General features: G+C 37.9%; 7 protein-coding genes and 1 pseudogene across 15 annotated transcripts; 3 read left to right on the forward strand and 5 right to left on the reverse strand.

Moving 5' to 3' along the window:
* Window positions 1-667: 667 nt before the first annotated feature.
* On the forward strand, window positions 668-2,693 carry LOC111830176 (glutathione S-transferase L1). Its single transcript, XM_023781652.1, has 10 exons — window positions 668-752; window positions 855-932; window positions 1,056-1,116; window positions 1,220-1,306; window positions 1,412-1,510; window positions 1,598-1,703; window positions 1,848-1,924; window positions 2,033-2,140; window positions 2,248-2,325; window positions 2,489-2,693. Exons 1-10 carry the CDS (start codon window positions 736-738, stop codon window positions 2,489-2,491), a joined length of 714 nt encoding a protein of 237 aa, XP_023637420.1. The 5' UTR covers window positions 668-735; the 3' UTR covers window positions 2,492-2,693.
* Window positions 2,694-2,968: 275 nt separating this feature from the next.
* On the forward strand, window positions 2,969-5,308 carry LOC17881756 (glutathione S-transferase L3). 6 transcript variants are annotated; one of them, XM_023781654.1, is made up of 10 exons: window positions 2,969-3,079; window positions 3,239-3,310; window positions 3,431-3,491; window positions 3,765-3,851; window positions 3,951-4,049; window positions 4,125-4,227; window positions 4,312-4,388; window positions 4,480-4,587; window positions 4,678-4,758; window positions 4,921-5,308. In XM_023781654.1, exons 1-10 carry the CDS (start codon window positions 3,066-3,068, stop codon window positions 5,077-5,079), a joined length of 861 nt encoding a protein of 286 aa, XP_023637422.1. In that variant the 5' UTR covers window positions 2,969-3,065; the 3' UTR covers window positions 5,080-5,308. The 6 variants fall into 6 exon arrangements, with proteins under 6 accessions (XP_023637422.1, XP_023637426.1, XP_023637424.1 ...); XM_023781658.1 differs by having other exon boundaries at window positions 5,095-5,308; XM_023781656.1 differs by having other exon boundaries at window positions 4,928-5,066.
* A 1,095-nt stretch (window positions 5,309-6,403) lies between these two features.
* Window positions 6,404-7,580, reverse strand: LOC17882656 (annotated as a pseudogene).
* Window positions 7,581-9,175: 1,595 nt separating this feature from the next.
* LOC17881511 lies at window positions 9,176-11,313 on the reverse strand. Its single transcript, XM_023781853.1, has 3 exons — window positions 9,639-11,313; window positions 9,434-9,579; window positions 9,176-9,331 (listed from the first exon to the last, which is right to left on the reverse strand). The coding sequence occupies exons 1-3, from the start codon at window positions 11,311-11,313 to the stop codon at window positions 9,176-9,178; spliced, it is 1,977 nt and encodes a 658-aa protein (XP_023637621.1).
* Window positions 11,314-12,201: 888 nt separating this feature from the next.
* LOC17883713 (putative F-box/LRR-repeat protein At3g28410) lies at window positions 12,202-14,009 on the forward strand. Its single transcript, XM_023781689.1, is given in 4 exon segments — window positions 12,202-12,503; window positions 12,505-13,132; window positions 13,294-13,467; window positions 13,625-14,009. Coding segments are annotated over 4 exon segments (1,401 nt in total). The 3' UTR covers window positions 13,922-14,009.
* Window positions 14,010-14,188: 179 nt separating this feature from the next.
* On the reverse strand, window positions 14,189-16,871 carry LOC17882160. 2 transcript variants are annotated; one of them, XM_023781360.1, is made up of 2 exons: window positions 16,498-16,871; window positions 14,189-16,359 (listed from the first exon to the last, which is right to left on the reverse strand). In XM_023781360.1, exons 1-2 carry the CDS (start codon window positions 16,661-16,663, stop codon window positions 14,423-14,425), a joined length of 2,103 nt encoding a protein of 700 aa, XP_023637128.1. In that variant the 5' UTR covers window positions 16,664-16,871; the 3' UTR covers window positions 14,189-14,422. The 2 variants fall into 2 exon arrangements, with proteins under 2 accessions (XP_023637128.1, XP_023637127.1); XM_023781359.1 differs by having other exon boundaries at window positions 14,189-16,146; window positions 16,237-16,871.
* Window positions 16,872-17,068: 197 nt separating this feature from the next.
* Window positions 17,069-19,492, reverse strand: LOC17883282 (probable serine/threonine-protein kinase PBL7). Its single transcript, XM_006287876.2, has 5 exons — window positions 19,226-19,492; window positions 18,544-18,734; window positions 18,267-18,456; window positions 17,781-18,172; window positions 17,069-17,693 (listed from the first exon to the last, which is right to left on the reverse strand). The coding sequence occupies exons 1-5, from the start codon at window positions 19,332-19,334 to the stop codon at window positions 17,430-17,432; spliced, it is 1,146 nt and encodes a 381-aa protein (XP_006287938.1). The 5' UTR covers window positions 19,335-19,492; the 3' UTR covers window positions 17,069-17,429.
* A 322-nt stretch (window positions 19,493-19,814) lies between these two features.
* LOC17882867 (two-component response regulator-like APRR7) lies at window positions 19,815-24,284 on the reverse strand. Of its 3 annotated transcripts, none has more exons than XM_023781695.1 (9): window positions 24,031-24,284; window positions 23,344-23,689; window positions 23,041-23,202; window positions 22,774-22,907; window positions 22,464-22,628; window positions 21,999-22,173; window positions 21,451-21,898; window positions 20,669-21,341; window positions 19,815-20,353 (listed from the first exon to the last, which is right to left on the reverse strand). In XM_023781695.1, the coding sequence occupies exons 2-9, from the start codon at window positions 23,669-23,671 to the stop codon at window positions 20,240-20,242; spliced, it is 2,199 nt and encodes a 732-aa protein (XP_023637463.1). In that variant the 5' UTR covers window positions 23,672-23,689; window positions 24,031-24,284; the 3' UTR covers window positions 19,815-20,239. The 3 variants fall into 3 exon arrangements, with proteins under 3 accessions (XP_023637463.1, XP_023637462.1, XP_006287143.1); XM_023781694.1 differs by having other exon boundaries at window positions 23,344-23,681; window positions 24,015-24,284; XM_006287081.2 differs by having other exon boundaries at window positions 24,015-24,283.
* Between the last annotated feature and the right edge of the window lie 150 nt (window positions 24,285-24,434).

A 24,434-nucleotide genomic window follows, 5' to 3' on the forward strand; every position in this document is an offset into this window, starting at 1 on the left:
TTCATAATTTCACCTCATAATTTTACAAAAATAAATCTGAACAGTATAGTATATATAGCAGAGAGGGCATATTCAAAAGAAAAATATATACATGTTCAAAGAAACCATATTCCTGATTATAAATCAAGGACTGATCAAGGAATATGATTTAGTGAGGTTGCGTTAAACGGCTTGGATATATAACAGCATGAGCTTTCTGACCACTACTGTATTTTATTCCTTTTTCTTTTTTTTTTCTTTTTCTTTAATGTGCGTGTGTCCCGATTGTCATAATGAAGTTTTCCACAAAATCAAATAATGTTCCTAGTGAAATTTATATCATATCATTAAACCATTTTTTTCTTCTCTAAACTTGTTTTCATTTGCTATAGAGAAAATTCATCACTTGAAAGAAAAAGAAAAAAAATGAACTTACTAGTATTCACGTGCGTGATTAGTATTTTCGCACACAAAGTATCGAGAAGCTTTTGACCCTAACAATGAAAAATTATAAAGTTCAACGACAAAGATAATCAAACGCTGACGTCTTTTACTTTTTTCTAATAGTCACCGTTGGTACGATAAGCATGAACCTGGCCTCTAATTCCAGTTTCCATTTGAGTGTATATTAGTATATATACAGTGGCGTCGCAGTATTATATGTTTGATCCATATATATATATAGTTCCCTGCAAAACATCATCTCTGTCACAAAAGACCAATCCCCTGAAGTAACATCTCTTACCGATCCTCTCCATGGCTCTGTCTCCTCGGTAAGATCCTCCTATTTATATACTTTACGAGGTTTCTTGATTATTATAAAGTTGAGTTATCGTCATGTTAAATCTTATTTTTCTCTAATTTCTTTATGAAAGAAAAATTATCGTAGAAGATCGTATAGCTCCTCTCGATGCTACCTCCGATCAACCTGCTCTGTTCGACGGCACCACGAGGTTTTATCTTGTTTTCTTTAGTATTTTAATAAAAGTCTAAGCTTCGATAAACATTTGTTAATTAAGTTTCGATGTGTTAAATATAAATTCGTTTGCTAATTAAAAATTGAAACAAAAAAAAAGGTTGTACATGAGCTACACCTGCCCATTTGCCCAACGTGTTTGGATTATCAGAAACCTCAAGGTACTCTTTGTGTTTCTTTTTCTTTTTTTTGGTTGTGTGTATGTGAAACTGAGATTGACAAGATTGGGTTATTAACTCGTTTGATATTTGGGGGATGTTTTAGGGTCTGCAAGAGGAGATCAAATTAGTGCCTATAGACCTTTTTAATAGGCCAGCTTGGTACAAGGAGAAAGTAAATCCTGATAACAAGGTGTCCATGCGGAAACGATTATTTCGAATCCTTATAAAATTAAATTAAGGTTCCTTGAAAAGTGACAATAAAAGAGTCTTGAGATTGGGATAATGATATATGTAGGTTCCTGCACTTGAACACAATGGGAAAATCATTGGGGAGAGTCTTGATTTAATCAAATATGTCGATAGCAACTTCGATGGGCCTTCACTTTACCCTGAGGTAAGATCTTGTTCTGGATGTTTTAGAGCTTGTTCTTTTCATGTAATATAATAATCTTTCAATGAGGTTTTTCAATCGTTGGTCTAGGATCCTGCAAAGAGAGAGTTTGGCGAAGACTTGTTGAAATATGTTGATGCAACATTCGTAAAAACCGTGTTTGGCTCTTTCAAAGGTGACCCGGTTAAAGAAACTGGTAAGATTGATTTTCGTCTCCCTTGGTATAATTGTATACATTTTCTGAAAGTATTATTATCACAACTCGAAAGTAAATAAATGTATACGAGTCAAAAAAAATCAGACGTAGGAGCTGAAACTTGTGTGTGTGTGTTTGACGCAGCATCGGTCTTCGATCACGTGGAGAATACTTTGAGCAAGTATGATGATGGTCCATTCTTCCTCGGCGAGCTTAGTTTGGTATAATAAAAGTCTTACTATATAGCTACTAAAATAAAAGTGTGAATGGCCACTGGTTTTATTTCACTATGTTTAAAAAATTTATCGATCTTGTTTTTTTTCTTCTAGGTTGATATCGCATACCTCCCATTTATCGAACGATTCCAAGTCTTCCTCGAGGAAGTTTTCAAATACGAAATCATTATCGGACGTCCAAACCTAGCTACTTGGATTGAGGTACACATGTTATACACATCATGAACATATATGGTAAAGCTTTTGATATGATTTAGCTGCTTGATTGTTAGCTTTAACCTTAATGTGTATATATGTTGCATGTGCAGAAAATGAATAAGATGGTTGCGTATACGCAGACGAAAACAGACTCGGATTATACCGTTAACTATTTCAAGAAGTTCATGGTACGAGCGAGCTTCTATATATAAATTCTCAACAACAATATCAAAATCACTTTTCTAAACGTTCTAGTTTCATATTTGATCGAACACAACAATTGCCATTTTTGTCCTGTTATAACGTTCTCTAATTAACAAAACTAAACCGGTTCCGGTTTTTCTTTTGCAGTAAAAAGTAACAAATCTGTTGTTGGACCCAGTCGTGGCTTAATGATGATATGTTTGGCTGATGAAGAACATATACTACAACTTAAAAAAAAAACATATACTACAACTTGAGAGTGTTATGGATTTCTGAAATTCGGTGTTCTCAGTTTGATATATAATAAAAAAAAGATTTGGTTAACTTATTTAAAAAAAAAAAGATTTGGTTATTGTATTTTACTTTTACTTTAAAATCAAAAGAGACATGGTTCTTGACTTCTTTGTGCTGGGATTAAACAAATGTCAAATAATAAATTGGGCTCGGCTATGGTTGAAAACTAAGCCAACGGGCTTTAGTTCGTTGTTAAACCAATTCGTTTACGGCCCACTATGAGATGTCGAGTTACTATCGACAACTACAAAGATCCTCAAAATTGCCACGTGTCACATCGTCTGTCATCTCAAGAAATAAACACGAATAACGTTACCACTCCGGTCTTTAGCGTTGTTTACTTTTCTGTTTCGTATTATCTATCAGAAATCCTTAATTTTGACAGAATCAGATCTTTGAAAGAGTTTTGCTCCTTAATACGTATTCTTCAATGGCGTCTCCCATGTAAGATTTGTTGTTTTTATCCCGAAACTCAAGAGTTTTTTTTACTGAGTTTGGTCGAATTTGGGTTTCCGCAATTTCATGTTTTTATCTTAAAATTTGGGAATTTTAAGTTTTTTTTTTCTTTCTTTTTGTATGGTTGGCTTGATCCTTCTGAGACAGTGTTGTAGAAGAACGTCCAGCTCTGCTCGATGCTACTGCTGATCCACCGGCTCTGTTCGACGGAACCACAAGGTTATAATAATCTTCGTTCTGCGTCTTATGTATCTGCTTTTAGCTTAATACTCTACTTCACTTTTTTTTTTTTTTTTTTCTATACTCTTCTTAAATTCTTATTCTTTTGTGTTAGCAAAGATTGTACACAAGCTACGTTTGCCCATTTGCTCAACGAGTTTGGATCACCAGAAACTTCAAGGTTTAACAGCTTCTCCTTTGTGCTAGTCTCTCACTTTCAACAACTGTTTTTTTTTGTTTGGGTCTATATATACAAAGCTAGAGATTTGTGATTTTGGAAGCCGGCTTGGTTATCTTTGGTCTTATGATTTCCAAGAAACTATACATTAGTATCACGTTAATAGAAGTGAAAGAATCTGCTTCTTCTGCAAACAAATTTTATCTTTCTGCCTAGGTTTATATATTTATAAGTAGTTGCACTGGATTTTGATTGGTTGGTTTATGTGGGTTGTAGGGTTTGCAAGAAAAGATTAAACTTGTTCCTTTGGATCTTGGGAATAGGCCTGCTTGGTACAAGGAGAAAGTATATCCAGAGAACAAGGTACTTATTACTTGATCTACTGATAGCTCACCGAATTCATTTGTTACATTTCAAATTTTGATTATAACTTGGTGGAATCTTCTCGTTTATCTTTTGCAGGTGCCAGCGCTTGAGCACAATGGAAAAATCATTGGGGAGAGTCTGGATTTGATCAAATATCTTGATAACACTTTTGAAGGGCCTTCACTTTACCCTGAGGTAACACCACATACTATACCAAGTATTGTTTCACTTCATTGTTCTCTGATTCCACAATTCTTTTGCCCTCTCTAGGATCATGCAAAAAGAGAATTTGGCGACGAGTTATTGAAGTACACTGATACTTTCGTTAAAACTATGTATATGTCACTCAAAGGAGACCCCTTTAGAGAAACAGGTGAGAATATAGACTGTTCAATGTTTCGATCTATCAAGGGTGAAATCATGGAAGATATGACCGGAATGTTTTTTTTTACTGCAGCCCCTGTGTTAGATTATCTGGAAAACGCTCTGTATAAGTTTGATGATGGGCCATTCTTCCTCGGTCAGTTAAGCTTGGTAAAAGCCTCTTTGGCCCTTTTTGAGATCCTTTTACATCTCCTCTTCTTTATATTGAATTGATTATTTGAATTCTTTGTTTTTCTTTAAGGTTGATATCGCCTATATCCCGTTCGTCGAAAGGTTTCAAATCGTACTCAACGAATTATTGAAGTGTGACATAACTGCAGAACGTCCTAAACTATCGTCATGGATCGAGGTATATATGCCACCTCCATTAAGTTAGAAAAGATAGCATTTATCCTCATTAGTGATTGGTACTGAAGTGATCTCGGTATTATGTATGCAGCAAATGAACAAGATTGATGGCTATGCACAGACGAAAATCGATCCCAAGGAGATTGTGGAGATTTTCAAGAAAAAATTCATGGTAAGTCATATAATTAGGATATACTTTATTGATTTCATTGGATCCAGAGGTGAATTGCACCATCTTTTCTTGGGGATTAGAAGCTCTTTTAGTATCTCTGGTTGTCTAGGTGTGAATGTTTGTTGGTTTTCGGTTTTGGGAATGAAAACCGAGTTGGTTTAGCATCCAGGTCAGAGAGAAGCCCATCTTTCTAACTTTCTTCAACGGGCGTGTTGCGTTTTAGAAGATTTAAAAGCAAAGGCCATGCACCAGAACTCTAAAGCTATTACTATGGCCGACTTGTTAAATATTTTCTCAGTTAATGGTCTATACCAAATCTGAGTCATATTCTTGCAGTAAGGAAGCACTAAGAAGTCATGTTACCGGACCAATACAACACCTTGTACGAACAGGTGGTCTTTGGATATGAAGTAAGAATGTGATGATGCAATAAGATGTGCAACAATAGCTTTATCTGTATTATAGTAATCAATAGTTTTAATCAATTGTCAACCATTGACATTATTTATCTTTTAACACATAAACTATGATAGCAATAAAAACTGCTAAATATCATAGTCTCAAAAAATTGGAAAGAGTAACACATCATCGGAGTGGATAATGTAACAATAAACCGGAAAGGATAATGTAACAATAAACCGGAAAGAGTAACACATTTAAGTAATTTAACCCATACTATATAAGCTTGTGAATCAGAATCTAACGCATGAACAAAGATATAAAAGAACAGAGATGAAATCAAAATCTACATTACCATGAAAGGGATTAACAATGACAATTAGCAGTTTTGAACATATAAATATACATTTCACTTTATCAAGATGTGAAAATTGCTAAATGACAAAGATTCACATGATTCGGAAATATTTTTTGCTCACTCACTGAATTGTAAACCCGCTTGTCTGCTTCAATTTCTCGAGAAAACATCTTCAAGAGGCCTATGTGCCATAACTTTGTTCAAGTTCTCGACTTCCACCTCACAACAGAACTTGTTGTTTGGCAATTTGATTTCCGGTATCTCTGCATCATATCGACATTGACAAAGAAAGAGAAGAGGTTTTAGGATATGAAGTGGAGCTACTTACGACAAAAGGCAAACTCACACGCTTCATGTAAGTGTGAATACGAAGGATGGTGACTATATTCCAAAATTATACATAATTCATGTGTTAATAATAGATTAACAATGTCAATAGTTGATACTTGATTAACACTAAAATGTAGATCAAGTTGTTGCTGCATGTTAAGTCCATATCTTATTGCATCATCTGATTCTTACACTTCATACCAAAAAACCACCTGTTCGTACAAGGTGGGTTGGTCCGGTACACTTTACTTCTTGGTGCTTCCTTACTGCAAGAATATATAGGGAATAAGACTCAGATTTGGTATTAGACCATTAACCGAGAAAATATCTAACAAGTCATTTGGCCTTATACTAGCTGATGATTAGTGTATGGCCTTTGCGTCTGAAATGTTTTAAGACGCAAAATTTCCATCCATTGGAATAAGATGGACTTTGAATCTAATAAACCATGTCGTAGCTCAGTTAATAAAGTAATTCCTAACTGTGTGACTTACCATGAATTTTTTCTCAAAAATCTCCACAATCTCATTAGGATTGATTTTCGTCTGTGCATAGCCATCAATCTTGTTCCTTTCCTGCAAACATAATACCGATTATTTTAGTACCAATCACAAATGAGGATAAGTGCTATCTTTACTTAACTTAATATACCTAGATGGCTAGATCCTGTCCATGCCGATAGTTTGGGGCGTTCTGCAGTAATATCACACATAAATAATTCGTTGAGCACGATTTCAAGGAAACTGGATATAGGCGATACCAACCTTAAAGAAACCAAAAAATTCAAACAGACAAATTTAAGACAAACCAAAGGAGAAATATCGGATCCTAAAAAGGGCCAATGAGGCTTATACCAAGCTTAACTGACCAATGAAGAACACCCACCGTCGACCTTATACAGAGCGTTTTCCAGATAATCTAGCACAGGTGCTGCAACAAGAACACGGAATTTTCAGTCATCTCTCTTTTGCTTTCACCCCCAAACGCTAAAAACTTTGAAGACTCACAGGTTTCTTTAGAGGGATCTCCTTTGAATGGCATACATAGTTTTAATGAAAGTATCAGTGCACTTTGATAACTCGTCGCTAATCTCTCTTTTTGCATGATCCTGGAAAGGGCAATGAATTGCGCAATCAGAGATTAATGAATGGAAACAATACCTGGTATGGTATGGTCTGGTGTTACCTCGGGGTAAAGAGAAGGTCACTCTAAAAGTGTTAGCCAGATATTTGATCAAACCCAGACTCTCCCCAATGATTTTTCCCTTGTGCACAACTACATGCACCTGCAAAAGATAACAAGAAGTTTCCACCAAGTTATAGCCAAAACGTGATCTGTAACATACGAATTCGTGAGTTATAAATATAGAAGCTTTAGTAACCTTTTTCTCTGAATATACCATCTCCTTGTACCAAGCAGGCCTAGTTCAAAGATCCAAAGGAACAATTGTAATCTTTTCTTGCAAACCCTACAATCCACCACAGAAATCAACCAAATCTTGTATACAGAGTCCTATACTGCTATCACTGTGATGCTAAAGTATAGCTTTTGGGAACGTGAAAATTAACAGCTAACCAACCCGGCTTCCAAAATCCCTAATCTCTAAGCTTTGTATAAAGACGAAAAAGATGTTGATGAAGGTGAGAGACTTGTAGAACGAAGAAGCTGTTAAAACTTGAAGTTTCTGGTGATCCAAACTCGTTGAGCAAATGGGCAAACATAACTTGTGTACCATGTTTGGTAACACAAAAAATAAGAGGTTAAGAAGAGTATATAAAAACGTGTTGTGGAATCTTATGTCAGCCTTTGGTAAAGAGAGTAACTAACTGGTAACAAGGAGGAGATGCATATATATATATATAAAAGGAACCATAAACAGAATCTCAAGCGGCACTAGGAATTGGTATGTTAAATTTATATATAGGTCAACAAAGCCATCAGATGATTACATGGAAAATGTTACAGCAAACTAGTAGATGACAATGAGCTGAAACAGGAAAGGCAAAGTCATCATGAGAAACAGTTTGGCAGAAACAGGTAAGGCAAAGTCATCATGAGAAACAGGTAAGGCCATCATTAGATTTTGTAAGTAGTGCTACTTCACCATCACCAGTTGAACAAAAGACCAGAATTTGTAGGCAGTTTCACCAATTAATTAAACACGACAACAAACAGAGAACCCAGAAGGGTCCTTTTAGACACCATCAAAGCATTTCCAGCAAGGAAAGGAGACGCTCTCACGATTAAACACCTCCAAGCTCAGGCAAATAGGCGAAGAAAACCATAAACAACATCGTTCAGGTTTAGAAATATGCTACAGTTTGGACTGCCTAAAGAACAAGCGCGGATAACAAAAGCAAAGAGGATAGGAGATTGAAGTTGAGAAAACACAATCCTAGTGATGGTATATGTTTCAGATTTCCGTAGCTACATAAAAAGTTTTGAGATAAAGCATTTAGATAAAATCAAAATCAAAGTGGAAACAGAGGTGTTCAGCATAAAGGCAGGCATCATAACAAGGCATATTCAAAGCTATAACAAAAGCAAATCAGGAGCAAGCAACAACAACACATTGGCAGAGACCTATACTAGACCAAGTTATTTATTGAAGCATGGAAGCAGAAATCACATATGGTAACTTTTTGAACTTGTTCATTTTGTAAAAAGTGAAAAAGAACAAACCTTGCCTTGGTCAAACAGAAAGAGATGATAGAATGGTGGCAGCAAAGTTCATAAAATGAGGAGAGACCAGCAAAGTTCATAACTTTTATTGAAAAACTGAGGAGACAACAGCAAAGTTGATGACTTTTTCCCCTCCGAAGCAAAGTTCAAACATTTCATCGAAAAGAGAGAAAATAAAAAAAATTCATCGAGCGTCAAAAGACGAAACCCAGAAATATCAAATCCGAGAAGGGCCAATTTCGTCACAGGGATTTTACTCAGCACCAAAAACAATCGAGCTCAAAGAAATCGACATATGGGATTCAGAACTTTGACCTTACCTTTTTCGTAATTGCCATCCGAATTAGCTGAACCTTGTTTCAGCTTTAAAAGCTACTCAATTCATTATCCATAGCTCACAAATCTCACAATTCATTATTCATTGTCCTCCAAAGCTCATTCATCAAAAGCCCTTTTTTATTATCTTTGTCTGTCATTGTATGAATGACCCACCACTCATATTTATATAACCCCAAAAAAGAAAATAAAATTGACACAACTTTACAAACCAATAGACTTCAAAATCTTATTGTATAAATCTCTCCAGACTTTTGAATACAAGAAACAACGAATTACAACAAAGAGTTGAAGAGTACATCAAGCAAGCAACTACCAACGCCCTCTCTTTAGAGCATCGACTAAAAATATTTTTAGAGGAGGACAAATGTAGGTGCGGTAGTCGATGCAGGCAAGTTTGGTGAGACACGTAACAAATTGGGTCTTGGACTCCTCAATCAGAAAAATCCTCGAATCCATCAGAGTGACCTGCAACAAAAAGATCAGTAGACAGACAGATACGTTAGGGAAGCTAAACAAGTTAATGTTTATGCTACTTTTGATTAAAAAAGTGCAGCTAACAAGGTGAACCTTTTCTTTCACAGTTGCTTCCAGACACTTGATGGCGCTCATGAGTTCATCATCACTGTCATCGTCACAGTGGTCGTGTATAAACTTCAGACAATCTTCTAAATCTTGAAAATCAAATGCAGGGAACGCTGATCCTTTCAGAACATCTTGTACAGCACAGATGAATGACTTCTTACTGGTATTCTTATTACATTGCTCGCTTAACATATCTCTCTTATAACTTGAGTAAGGGCAGTATCATTCTTCTCCTTTTGGCATATCTCCCTTACTTCTGTAAGTGCTTCATAATATTCTATTAACGTCAACCTCTTAGCATATTTGGTCTCCAAGGTCTTACACGTGAAGTGAAACCCTCTCATAACAGCCACCCAAATGTCAAAGTTGTGCATAGAGACAGGTTCGGGAAACGCAAACCCGTCATCCTCGGGAAAACGGTGTTTCAACCACGTCACAATATCATCTCCACGAGGATGGACCCTGGCGTAGTGAACAGTTGGTTCAAAATGATTTACTCTTCCTTCATCGTCGAAATGATCAACCTGGCCTCTTAGCAGTCTCTTATCCAGAAGTAGAAATGTTTCTTTCAGGTCAAAGTCGATTCTTTCTTTAAACCGAGTACTCTGCCACACTGTTTCCACTGCTCTGCTAACCAGATCTACACAGTCATACCTTTCAAACTTGAAACTGCTTATAAAAGCCAGGATTTGATTGAGTTCATGACATTCCAGAAAACAAATACTCTGAGGAGTTTCCACTAGGCGACAGTCACTTAGCTTCTCTCTGGAAACGCCAAGATTTTCAACCAAAGAATGTATCACCCTGTCTCGAAAGCTATCTAACAGAACCTTGTGCTCAATTAAGGGTACAAGGAGTGATCTGATTCCTCTGAGTGCAGCACTGCGCTCTGCATCCCTAGCTAAAGGCCAGTCTTTGCACCATCCACCCTGATATGCAAACCGTTTTACATCTGAATATTGATGTTCGATCATTTGAAGAGCAGCTGCCGCATCCACAGGTTCCCAACTTCCACACCGTACCTTTTTTGCCCAGTCATCATTTATCCTCTGGGGCGTATGCTTTCTCGAAGAAGCTTTTGATCCTGCAGCATGTTCTTGTTCAATATGATCCCTACATTCATCACTAGTAGAAAACAAACCCTCACAATTTCGGCAATTCCATGCTATCCACTTTTGTGTCTTCTGAACATACTTTATAACTTTCTTGAAATCCTTTCTACCAGTTTTGGCCTTGACATACTTTTCGAACTCAGCTATTCTAACCTTCATAAAACCCCTTTTGAAATTATCATCCAAACCTAACCAATACGACTTCATTCTCTCCACATCCTTTATATCCTGAACCTGCCCAAAACGACATATGCTGGGAGGAGGACCAACGGGCATATCTGCAACAGGACCGTCAGCAATTTTGGCTTCTAAAGTATCAATTTTTAATTCCAAAAACTGCCTATCCGCTCGCAAATCAGGTAAGGAAGAGGCGTTTTCCGGGGACATCATCATCGAGGCAAGAAAGTCCCGAGCTTTTTGGGCTTGCCTTAGAGCAATCTTGTAAAATACAGCCGACTCATAGTGATGCACCAGGTTGAACAGAGCATACGCATAAAACAGAGGATATGAATCGATTTTGGAAAAAGATTCAACTGAACCTACCATATATGTAAACTTTAACCCAAGATTACCTGAATTTTTACCCAACTCTTCAAGTATCTCTCCTTCTAGAAAATCAAACATCTCCTTCTCTTCCCCATGGACAGAAGGTGAAGATAACGACTTTGCTATGACCTTCAACGCTTTCACAATGTATCCCCTTTCGAAGTAAGTTGTGGCCAACTTATGTGGAGGTTCCTTGGAGTCGGCCATGTTTGGGGTGGGGGGAAAGATTAGGGTTTTTAGGGAGAGTTGGGAGAGAGATGGAAAGAGTAGAGGAGAGGGTCGAATCTGTTTCTGTTGAAAAGAGGAGATGACCGAGAGTTTACTTGCTGATGAAGAAGAAATAGAGAAACGTTAAAGCGGAAAGAGAGATTAGGGTTTGGTTAGTTTTATAGAAGGTGTTTGAATTGGAGTATATAAAAGCAAGAGGAGACGAGAAAATATAGACGTTGCTGCCAATATAGAGTGACACGTCATTTGAGTCTCATAATAAAGGATTCAAGACTGGTCTTTCTTGTTTTTCATGGCTTCGTCTTCTATTTTTTATTTTGCAAAACAAAAATATTGCTCTTGTATTCTATCTCATTGGAGGGTTTTTTCTTCATTAGTATTATTATGTTTAAAAAGAAAAAATATATATAATTAAAAAATAATAAATATTAATTCAGCCTATCTGTTTTTATCTATAATTACGTTTATTATAACGCTATCCTCTAAGTGAAGGCTTGACTTACTAGTTACATAAGAAAATGCGATATTTATTTTTAAAATTCATAAAGCTCCTCCAAAAAATCTTGAATGCCTCATAAATTTTGATTGTAAGATTAAACTTAAATGAAAGTATAATTAAACTGAATATATTGAAGTTGACTTTTATGACTTTATCTTAAACCCAACAAATTACCCATTTAGACTCAAATTGTATAGATAAATATATTTGGGGCCTTATTAGTAGGAATTTCCTTTTCATTATTAGTTTTTTTGTTTTTTTTTTGTTTGTTTTACTTTTAGCAAATCTAGCTAAAGGAAAAACTCAATATTTAACAGAAACTTGTTGTGTAAGCAAAATAAAACCTAAGAACATTGATCTGCATTATCATGGCGAGTAGACGAGAGAAACGGGGCCGCCGAAAACGCCGTAGAAACCCTAACCACCGAAAACTCATCAAACCAATCGACGGTGCAGATTTCATCAACTATATGCCAGATGAGATCCTTCATCATATTCTCTCCTTTATTCCCACCAAGTTGGCCATGAGAACTTGCGTTTTATCCAGACGGTGGAGGCATGTTTGGTGCGAGACACCTTGTCTCGATATCGATCAGAGTAGATTCGAGGATGGAGTGATAAACCAAACCCTAATAACTAATTCCTACACGACTCCCAAAATCACTAGTTTTAGTCATGAGCCTTAATTACAACTCTTGCCACCAGATTGATAGCTGGATCGAGTTTGCTATCTCCCGCAATGTGCCGAAGCTTTCTGTGGCCATCTTAGATTTTGAATTCTCCAAGACTTACAGTTTTCCAGTTTTCTTCTATCTCAGTTCATCCTTAAAGCAACTCACCGTGAAAGTGAGCTTTTGTGTTATGATTCCCACGTGCAAAGTGTCTTGGAAATCCCTAAGGAACTTGTCTCTGCGTTATTGTCAAGTTCCAGATGAATCCATTGATAATATTCTCTCTGGCTGCCCAATCCTCGAAAGCTTGACACTGGAGTCATGCAAATTACTTGAGCGTCTTGATCTGAGTAAATCACCGAGTTTGAAGAGATTATATATAAATCGGGAATATCCGCTTGCAGGGCCAGTTGTCATTGTAGCGCCACACATCCATTATTTGAGATTGACATACTCGTCGAAACCGTCCACTTTAGTGGATGTCTCATCTCTGACCGACGCTGACCTTACCATTAACAGATACTTAATCCTCCCCTCGCAAGCTGATCTTTATCAAACCATGGCGCTGGAGATGCTAGCAAAATCACACAACGTAGAAAGGCTTACTGTTGGGGAAACCCTTCTTCAGGTATATATATCTTGGCATACTCCTAAATCCTACAACTTAATTACCATAATAATGCATGAAGAAGGCGGCCTTGGAAACGTGAACGTGCTAGTTAAGTGGTTTTTATCTAACAAATGTTTTCATTGGTTTGACCTTTTTAGTGTTTCATCTCGTTTTGTTAGATCCTATCTCTCGCCGAGCTCCGTGGTATTCCTTTCCCGACGCTCAAGATTCAAACTTTGATTGTTAGAACGGAGTTTGTTCGGTCTATTATCCCTGGTCTATCAAGGTTACTACAAAATTCACCTGGACTAAAGAAGCTAACATTACACACAATGCACAGCCATCGCATAATGGTATCTTTACCACAAACCTCTTTCATTGTTTCCTTGTATATATTTTTATAAGACCATGCAAACTAGTTACGGACTAGGAACACTCTTTCATGCACGAACCCATGCATGTCTTTCACTTTTCTTTGGATATATAACTTCTTCTTTTTTTTATCTACAGGATATGCATCTTTTAAAAGGTTTATACCCGGATCAATGTTGGAGATCAGAATGTGAGGCGTTTCCTACCTCAAAGGAGATCTATAACATGTTGGGTTGTAACGATGCAACGTCGAAGCTCTTGGCTTCGTTCATGGAATTGGTGCTGAGAAACACAAAGACACTTGAGAGGATGGTTGTATGGTTGGGAGGTACTTACTTTAATGATGCACAATGGTTTGAAGAGCTGCTTCAGATGGCTGCAACACTTTCTCAAGACGATAACGTCTCCATTGTGCTCAAAAGAAGCAATTGCTAAAAATATTTGCATCATTAACACAATTTAATCTTATACAACACGTTATAAATATTATTTTCTATCAAACTAACCATTACAAAAATCTCAAGCATTGAAAGTGTTGAAACTAGGCAGTATAGTGTACTGGACCAAACCACCTGGTATGGATATGAAGGAAGAACCACTTGATGCAATAACTAAACAAGCTATGTACTTAAAAGTTATATGCAGCAATATATTACTGTTAATCAATATCCAAAGATATTATTATCTTTTAAACACACAGATTATAGTAATACATTCAAAATCTTAAGCATTACCAGTGTTGAAAACAGAGACATTCCTCCTAAATCCTAATCAAGAACTAGATATAAATATATAATGAGATATTGTTACATTTCAAAGCAAGTGCTACATATCAATTACACGTGAAGACATCACCTATAAACAACATTATAAACCAAGTCCTCTATATGGATACAAACATCTCGTGAGCAATATTTTCATACTTACGTCTGCAAATTATCCAACAAAGATGCACAGCTCATTTAAGTCGGGGGAAACTGTCTTGTTATTAAAGTCAGAAGAGCTAATCTTGTAGAATGCTCTCCATTCATCGATGCTCTTCATCTGATCACATTTCAATTCAGGTAAGCATCTTCTCTCTACAATCTCTATAATCTTCTCTGTTTTCCCGAGATGCAGGGCTGCTCCTCTTACTGATTCTTCCCTCACTTCTACAGCTGTCACCAAACACTTAACGGATATCACTTGCCCTACATTGCAAAAACAACCTGCAACTATGTCCGAGATTGTGGTTTCCAGATTTTTCAACAGAGCTTCCCCTGTTCCGTAGTCTCTTGATTCGTAACTGTACAGAATGGTTTGACATATTCGGTACATGGAGTTGGCCGCTAGAGTCTTGATAGGCCAATGGGAGGGTTTGTGCTTCATGCAGGCCATTAGGTTCATCTGCCACGACTCTGAAAACTCTTTCTTCGCGACTTCCACGAGCTCCCTAAGTGTTTCTTCTGGACTTTTATGTTGCTTGGATAGTTTCCAAAGATCCACATCAAACCACTTATGATAGAGATCAACTCCTAGCCAAACCACCTCAGCAGCTTTCCTGAGGTTAGCTAACTCTCCCCCGGTATCTAGGATGTGTTCAAACTTGCTGACTGAGTCCAGGGCCTCATTGACAGCATTAAGCAGCTTTTTGACGGAGCAAGGCTTGACATTGGGAAGAGCTACAGCGATGGTTGTAAGTGTTACCAGCGGGAGAGCCCAACAATTCGGTGGCTCACCAGATGCGGCAAGAGAAGCTACCTCGTTGCTGTCAAAGTCTTTAATCCCTTCAAACCCTTTTGAAATGGTTGTTGTTGCTTCCAAAAGTTCTATCAAATTTACCGGTTGTTTTTTTCTGCCGTTCTTTACCCAATGATCCGTGGCCTCACGGTTGTTCCGCACCATCAAATCTACCAGCTCGTCCTCTCCTTCAAGATGCAAGACAAACTTCGCAAACTCCTGTCTCGAGCTTGGATTTGAACTTTCTGACTCAACGTGAGAAACAGAGCCCGTTGTTCTGATTGCAAAATGACAGCAGATCAAGATTCTACTCACACAGTAGACAGATATGTAACGGATAACTTTGCTTGCAAACACTATAACATACTGTATTCCTATACATACATCCAATACCCAGCGTTTCGCATCGTGTGCAATCTTCCTGCAGCTACGATTTTTGAGGCTCGAAAGGCTTAAGGGACGTTGTTTCTTCTCAGAGAACCAATGCGTCCAGTAGCTCTCTACTCTAAACTCATCTCTGTAAGACTTCTTGCCTCTTATCGGACAGTGAAAATTCACAGCCGTGAACCATCTGGTGGCAGGAGCAACAGTCCCTATGGCTACTGCACTAGTCTGGCAAACAAGAACCAAAAAGGTTGACCATTTGTAATCAGAATCTCCGTGGCAGAAGCCGAGTGACTTCGGTGTCAACAGATAAGATCGAACCATGGCCTCACCTAAAGTAACAGCACTCAAGAGACAGAAGAAGCCAGAAGCAGTGCACGTGACAGAACGAGCCATCACGAACTGAGGGCTACTGGTGTGAGCCATCATCCAGAACTTGGACAAGTCTTGCTGAATCCTCTTAGCTACTGTTGTCCTCTCTGTAACCAAAGGACAACACTTCAAGGCAACATACTTCTTCTTGTATTTGGCTTCCAAGATCCTTTTGCTGGTTGGGACTGTAGTGGCCGAGAAACTCAAGATTAGTAGCATAAGAAGCATAAGGAGCAGAACAAGAAAGTGTTCTTCTTTGAAAACATAGATGGCACCTGTGCCCAACTGGATACAGATGTTGACAACGTCGGTGATAACAAGAATCCCCAAGGCCATGAGATTCATGAGGAGATCTTGGTTCTCCATAATACCCAGAGATGGCATGGAATTGCCCATCACTGTGCACACGAAGACGCTGCTACTTAGTTTAGATAACTGATCGTGGCGACTCGGCATCGAAGTGTTGAGATCGACAGAGAGTTTGATCCCGACGCCGATGAAAGTCAGAGAAGTTGCGTTGAGAGAGAAGAACTTACAGGGAAACCAGAATTTGCGGTGTCGGAAGCCGTGAAGAAGATCTGCGGCCATGGCTAGTCCGCAGATCAGTGAAGCTACAGCAACGTATAAACCAATTGAAGGCAAGGGTTTACTAAACTCTGCGTCGTTCAAATCTCCATGGGCGTCGCACCCGAGGCTACCCATCAGTGATTCCTCTTTCAAGAGTCTGATCGGAAAGATCTTTTTGTTGACTCCATGGAGGAGGAGAGGAGTGTGGTCTTGTGACTATGATGAATTTGGTCAACTTTGGGATTCAACTCAAACCCAGAAGAAAGTTCCTTTTCTAAGAATTTAATCTTCGTGTATAGTCTTTCCTAACACTTCTTTAGTTTTCTATGAATTTACTACCGGACTGGATCAGTTTTGTTCCTCTCTCGAGGTTTTGTCAACTGATGTTTATGTTTTGTCTTTTGAGAGAGCGTTGTAAATATTACTTAAATTTTTACCTTTCTACGTCGTTTGTTTCTATTGCTAGACCGAGAATACAATACAGTTTGTAGCAGTGAAAATTTTCCTTTTTTTTTTGTCTATATTTGATACCTTTACAAGTATTAACAACAAATAATAGTAATACAATCAAAATCTCTATCCTTCAAGAGTTTTGGAGCTGTAGTATATATTACAATAATTCAGGAATGAAAACAGAGACATTCCTCGATACAATATAATGAGATATTGTCGCATTTCAAAGCAAATGCTACATAACATTACTTCTTAAGACCATCACCTATAACAACATTACAAACCGGCCTCTTTATAAATCTCTCTCTCTCTTCTTACAAATATCTACAGGCAGATCTTAAGCAGTACCCTTCATACTTAGTCTGAAACCCATCCCAATAAAAAAAGACAGCCCAGGATCAGTCTAGGGAATATAACTCACACGGTATTGCGATTCTCTGGATTGTTTTCAGACCCTCTTTGATCTAGGTGGAGTCCCAGGAGCAAAAAGGGAGCCTTGAACTGGCTGAGCCATAGGATCAAACTTTTGGGAGGCAAGGTAAGAGAGTGCAGTGACAACATCAGCAATGAGAGGTCTAAGATTTGGCTGCTCTTGCACGCACATCGCTCCTACAGCGAGTGCTTGGTACAACCCTCGCGGAGGGTATTGACCTTGAAGCATTGGATCAGCCATTTGAGAGAATTTCCTCCTGTCTTTAAACAAAGGCCTTGCCTGAAAGAGAACATTTCATAGAATACAATTAGAAGGAAGAATCTACAGAGAAAACAAAGCTTGTTCCCAATTATTTCTCTTCCTTACCCATGCGACTAGATTCTGTTCTCCAGTGGATCTTGAACTGTCTATTGCTTTCCTACCGGTTATAATCTCCAACAGAACAACACCAAAGCTGTAAACGTCTGATTTGAGGGTTAGTTGGCCAGTCATTGCATATTCAGGAGCGCAGTATCCGTATGTTCCCATAACCCGAGTCGACACATGAGACTTATCACCCACTGGGCCAAGTTTGGCCAATCCGAAGTCGGATAGCTTTGGATAGTAGTCATCGCCGAGCAAAATATTGGAGCATTTCAAATCCCGATATATCACTGGAGGCATGGTTTTGTCATGCAGATACTCCAGCCCTTTTGCAGCACCTGCAGCTATTTTCATTCTGGTGTTCCAGTCAAGTGGCTGCTTCCCAGGTGAAATGTCTGGAAAAAAAAGCATAGCTCGATTTAAATTTTAAGACTTTTCCTCTACATTTTATTAATTTAAAAGTAGCCATAGGCGTGTAGAAGCGCATACCATGCAAATGATCTTCTAGTGAACCTAAAGGCATGTACTCGTACACAAGAAGCCGTTGATCTCCATCAGCACAATATCCTATCAAGTTAACAAGATTCGGGTGATGAAGAAGACTCAACATGAGAACCTCGACAAGAAACTCCCTGTTTCCTTGTAAACCATTATGATCAAGTTGCTTGATAGCCGCGGTCTACAAATGAAAAACAATGTCAGTGAGCTTTACCTACTAAGAACATTTAAAAGGTTAAAACCAGAGAAACGAGCAAAAATAAAGAACCTGGCCAGTGCTGGCTAAGTATCCTTTGTAAACTCTACCAAAGCCTCCTTCCCCTATAAGACATTCTTTTCTGAAGTTTCTAGTGGCAGTAGCTAGCTCAGAGAAGGTAAACGTTTGTGCCACAATGTGATCAGAGCCTTTATTTTTGGATTCACCCTTGTCACTAAAGGACGATTTGGCCTTAGATTTCTCTACCAAGAAGAAAAAGGAATAATTAATTAACACAAGCTCAGCAGAAGTGTCTAAAGATCAATACTTTACATCGCAGGAGCCAAAAATCAAAGCTTTAGAAATTAAAACAAGAAATTTAAGGATTTAGAAAGTCCCGTTTCAGCTTTTAGTCGATCAAATTTAATCAGAATAACTTAAATCCACAACATCAACAAGAGTATTCAACAGGAGAACAATGTCTGATGTAACATAATCCGCAAAAAGAGACATGCAATAACACATCATTTAGGTCAAAACACTAGTAAGGGTAACACAGCTGAATCAGAGTAGTCTGAAGCTATTGAAATCAGAAGGAACAAAAAAAGTAAAAAACCCTAATCAGCATTAAGCCTCACCAGAATCAGAAAGAATACTAATGATCAAAGCTTAAAAATTTCCAAAATTTAGGTTGAGAGAAGCTCAAACCCAGAATCAAAGGATGTATTCTGAGAAAACCTATACAGAGCAATACCTGAAGTAGACACAGAACAGTCAGAGGACTTCCTGTTGAGTTTTTCGTCACCGTTTCTCCGAGTCTTAGTCCTTCCGCTCGATTTCCCAGAACACGGGATCCAACCCATTAAGCTTCTCGATCTTCTTCTTCTTCCTCTTCAAATGATTCTTCGTTTTGATTGCCTTCGATGATCTCGAAAGTGAAAGAGAGAGAGAGAGAAAAAAGCTGAGAACTTTGAAATGTGGAAAAGAGCACGCCAAGCCAATCTCGGCTCCAATCGCTGGATTTTTCCAATTTTTTTCTTAATTTTAATTTTTGTGATACAAATTAGTGTGTAACTGGTTTGACTTTAACAAATAAAAATTAATGTCAAAGAAAAAAATGACAAATAAAAATTATTAGTTTATGAAAGTATTAACTACCCAACGAAATTTTATCAATCTTTCAAAAGAGGTCAACAAACAAAAGAGGTAATAAAACTGAATAATTTTTTTTGATATTGAAACAGAACTTGAACAAGCAACAATCGTGGTCACCATGATATAGTTCCAATCATTTGATTGTAGAAATGATCCTTTTCTAAATTGGTGTGAACGAAGACAATATCTTTTAGGATGAAACTCAAATAGCTTTATTATAGTAAAATTACAACATAAGCTAATCATATTACAAGAGGTAATGCTGGTATAAATACGACACCGTATTGTTCGGCTCCAAAAGCAAGCTTATACAAAAATAAATATACAAACGGGGGTTATTGTTTTACAACATCTACAAAGATTCCACTACATCCTGGAACTTATGAAACCGAACCTTTCGTCCTAAATTCACAAATGCGACCAGACAACGACAATATCAAACAATAAAATGTCGTCGTCTCTTTGTTTTGCGAATCGTAGTAGTACTAGTATCAAAGAATCAGACTTTGAAGGGAAAATGTTAAACATGTGACAGATAGATTTATAAGATAGATGATGAGCACATTACTCATGTTTTTCGGCTGAGAAAGAGTTGGTTTTGTAGTTTTTTCCGTTAGCTATCCTCAATGTTTTTAATGTCGTTATCGTCGTTGGCTGTTTTACGGACGAATTGGCCACGGACACGAGGGCGTTGTTCTGCAAGTTTTTTCCGGCTTTGGTACCGTACCTGAGAAGAGAAAAAACATTTTTCTTAACAAAATCCAATTCTAAACGCAAGAAACATTTAACAAATTTCAAATACTGGTTTTGTTAATCCATGGATTTATATCGGTTCTTAGATTTACAACCGTCATGACAGCCAAAGGCATATGTCTGCATCTAAGCTATTACGTAAGACCTTGCTAATTAACCCTAATATATCTGCGCTTGCGTTTTTGATTACATGTTAGAAAATTAGTCTTGTGAACCACATTCTTTCTTGTAAGAAGACACAAAACATATCGTCATATTGAAACAGTCAGAGGTTTGTTCATGAATTTACCTTCTTTCTGAAGCACCTCTCTTTTCTCTTTTGACGGAACTTTGTCAAAGCAGCTTCCCTTTGAGAGATCTTATTCTCATCCGCTGCGTTTCCACTACCACTTCCGCTTCCGCTTCCACTACCATCGCCATTTCCAATTTTGCCAGCACCGTTATCACTTCCCATATTCATTCCTCCAGCATTCACACCGTTGCTGCTTCCATATGGCCCATTGCTTCCATGGCCACTACCTGATACACTTCCATTCACACTGTAATTCACTGTGTTGTTGTTACCTTCAATTGTTTCGTTGTACACATTTGAGGATCCACACTGTGGCGGTAGCTTCCTCTCAGCGACATGGACAAGGTTATAGGAGGTCTGATGATTATGGTGATCACAGGGTAAAGGCTGAAATGATGAATGCTTGACTGATGAAGATCCTGCTGAGCTTACTTTTGGAGCTCCTGGTTTGGTGAAAGCGTTGTTCTCAGTCGTGGAACTCATATCAAAGTTATTGCTACCAACATGTGAACGGTGATTGTTAGGGAGACTCTCATTCTCGTTCATGTTTGAGTGACAATCACATGCAGCTTCAGTCTTCTTTATAAGATCCTGGCTATTATTATCATGAAGCGAATTGCTTACCAAGTTCCCACCGGAAAGCTTATTGACATTTGAGGCTGGATTATATCTGTACAAGTCCAACAATCAATCTCATACTTCTAAATACGTTATTCACAAGGTTGTAAAGTGAAGAATAAGAGAGCTATTAGAATGTGTCAATGACTCTAACAAAGTACCTTGAGAAAGCTGAGCCCTCTGAACGCCTCAGCACATTGCGGTCATCCCTAACTTGCGCTCCATCATCTTTAATTCCCCTATGTCTCTTTGAGCTATGTTCCACGTGCATTAGCTCTTCGGAATTTTTGACAGCAGCTTCATTTGTATCTAAAGTTTTCAAGTGAGTGTTAGGTGCCTCGGGTTCTCTGTTATCTTGAAGGTGGCTAGTCATAGCTTTGAAACCTAAGCCTCCATCATCATGCATTTGTTTACTTGAAGGACTTTCGCTACTGAGGTCCAATGGTCCTCTTCCAACATTTATTTTCCATGTACTAGAGCTCTTCTCAAATGAATTACCCTGTCTCATAACGCCAGGAGTTTTAGATAGGGGTTCATCTTTTGGTTCCAGTTCCAGATCAAAATTTCTACGAATACTAATCTCCAAGTCTCTACCCATTGTGATATCTTCTGCAAAATTGATGAATGCAAAAACATCTATGTCATGTTTTTAAGTTTGTAAAAAGAAGAGTATGGAAGAAACTGAGAGATCACAGCTTTTTTTCTTTACCATTTTTTTCATCCTGTTCTTGAATCTCCTTCTCAGCAGGTGCTGTAACCAACTGATTACTTGGAACCTCGAGGTTAGAATGTACTACTTGGGCACAAGTGCTATCGACTCGATCCCATAGAGATACCGCGCGTGGACTGTCATCAACTTCCACAGCTTTTTTCGTCCAAGAGCTCTGAGTAAAAGGGGTATATAAAAGTCAATCTGGGTTTTGAAAAATAAACCATGTACAAAATAAACTTCAGAATGAACTAGAAATTTTCACCCAGTCTATCACTGAAAAGATCTAAGTTAAACATCATTGAGTTCTACAATTGGTTAGTTAAGCGCTTCCACCATTTATAAGGATCTGAGTGCGCATGCGAAGTTCGATCATCCGACCCTACCATTTTATGTTGAAGAATTTTTTTAAAGGGTAACTTATCAGATATATATTAGATTATCGGTATTGCACATTCATCTTACCTGAGCGCCACTCCCATCACTACTTCCATCACTAGCATTCAGGCCAATGCTCCCATTTTCATTCTCACCACTGCTTCCTGAATCGTGATCAGATTTTCTAATGCTTTTTGATTTCACAGACTTTTGAGTTTGATGCGTTCCGCTTTCACTTCCACTACCGCTAGACTGTGAACAAGAAACAAGGAAAACCAAACGAAGCCAATCCACAATTAGACATTTCTAGTTTCTTACCATCACCAGCTGTACATAAATGGAGAAAAAAAAGACCAACTTTTATTCATAGATTAACCATATATGAGGAAGGACGTACACTTTGGCATCTTCTCCAAACATGCTGCCAAAGGATCTTTAGCTCGTTTTTTCTTATTGGCTTAACAAGAAAGTCAACTGCTCCTTTCGATAAGCACTTAAAGACCAGCCCCATTGAGTCATGAGATGACATCACTGCAACATAAATCTCACAGTGGAATGTAGTTAAAAGCATCTACTTCCAACAGAAGCTAGAGAAGACTCAAAAAGTCTTGTAACTCCAAAAGAAAGAGCTCAATGTACAATGACCAGAGACAAAAAAACTCACTGATGACAGGGATGTTCCGACGAGATTTGTGGCTCAAAATTTTGCACAAGAGACCGATACCAGATAAGTAAGGCATGATCACCTCTGTTAGCACAATATCAATATGATTGTTTAGATCTTCTAACACCTTCCAAGCTTGTATCCCGTTTGAAGCCTCAACAACTGCCATGACAGAGTTTATAATCAAACAACCAAAAAAGCTCACGGCGAAAAAGTTGCTATTCATTAACAATAGGTCAATGGAACGAGGGAGACACAAAAAACTGATATAGATCAGCCCAAGTCATAGGGTTCAAAACTGACCTTCATAGCTACAATTGCGCAGAAGTGCAGTAACGATATAACGAGTGCAATCATCATTTTCCACAAGCAGAACTCTAATGGTTCTCACATGAAGAAACCTTTCCCAACAAACAGTAGCCGCTGTTTGTTGTGACAGTGGAATTTGCAGTCCAGCTGAGGCTTGACCAGGCCCTGAACTCCCATTTCTGACATCCAGAGAGATTCCATTGGCTTTATCTTCTTCAGTATGCTTTTCTGTCCGACTCTCAACCCTATCGAATTTGGTTTCTCCGTTTTTCCGATCAGTGACTGGGTAACGTGAACCCTCCCCCTCCTCGTTAACATTCATCACACCAATTCTGCTTCCCTGAATAATCAAAGCTATCAATACACTAAAACACTTCTTTACAACTCGAACAAGACAACAATAAGCAACCTAAAACACCCAAAAGAGTCACTATTAAGATTTATCACAGCTAGAAACCCTAATTTGGAAAAATGCTAAAGCAAAAGGAGTTAAATCCAGATTAACAGAAGAAAGAGTTGAAAACCACGAAAATTCAAACAACCAACATAATCAAGTAAACTTTTCGAAGAATCATCAAAAAAAACCTGAATCTCGACTAAATAACATTAAAATCGAACAAAAACCAAACTAAAGCATCTGAATTCCAAGAGAGTACTGATCTTACAATAATCAAATCTTACAACGAAGAATCGAGCTCCACCAATCACCAGAAAAATGGATCTAGCACAAAGCAGCTAACGGTTGGGAAAGAGAGAAACAAAGGGAATCGAAATCGATGAACAGATTTTTTTTTTAAAAAAGCCGAAGCAAAATACAGAAGAATCGAAGCTTCTTTAAGAAAAAAACACAGTTAACAATTTTTGATTTATGAGTTTTTTTTGCTGTCTCCCAGAGAGTGGAAATCGGAGACGACCATAAGCCACCGATTTTTATTTTTCCGGAGATAGATAGATATTACAAAGATTTTGTTGCGGAATATTAAAAATCAAAATTAAAAATTCCTAATTTCTGACGTGGATAAAACTAGAGGTCCCGAACGTCCGATAAATTCCATGTCAGATCCGATATTTCCACATCATCTATT

This window comes from Capsella rubella, unplaced genomic scaffold (assembly GCF_000375325.1).
Source record: "Capsella rubella cultivar Monte Gargano unplaced genomic scaffold, Caprub1_0 scaffold_6, whole genome shotgun sequence".
Lineage (NCBI taxonomy): Eukaryota > Viridiplantae > Streptophyta > Magnoliopsida > Brassicales > Brassicaceae > Capsella > Capsella rubella.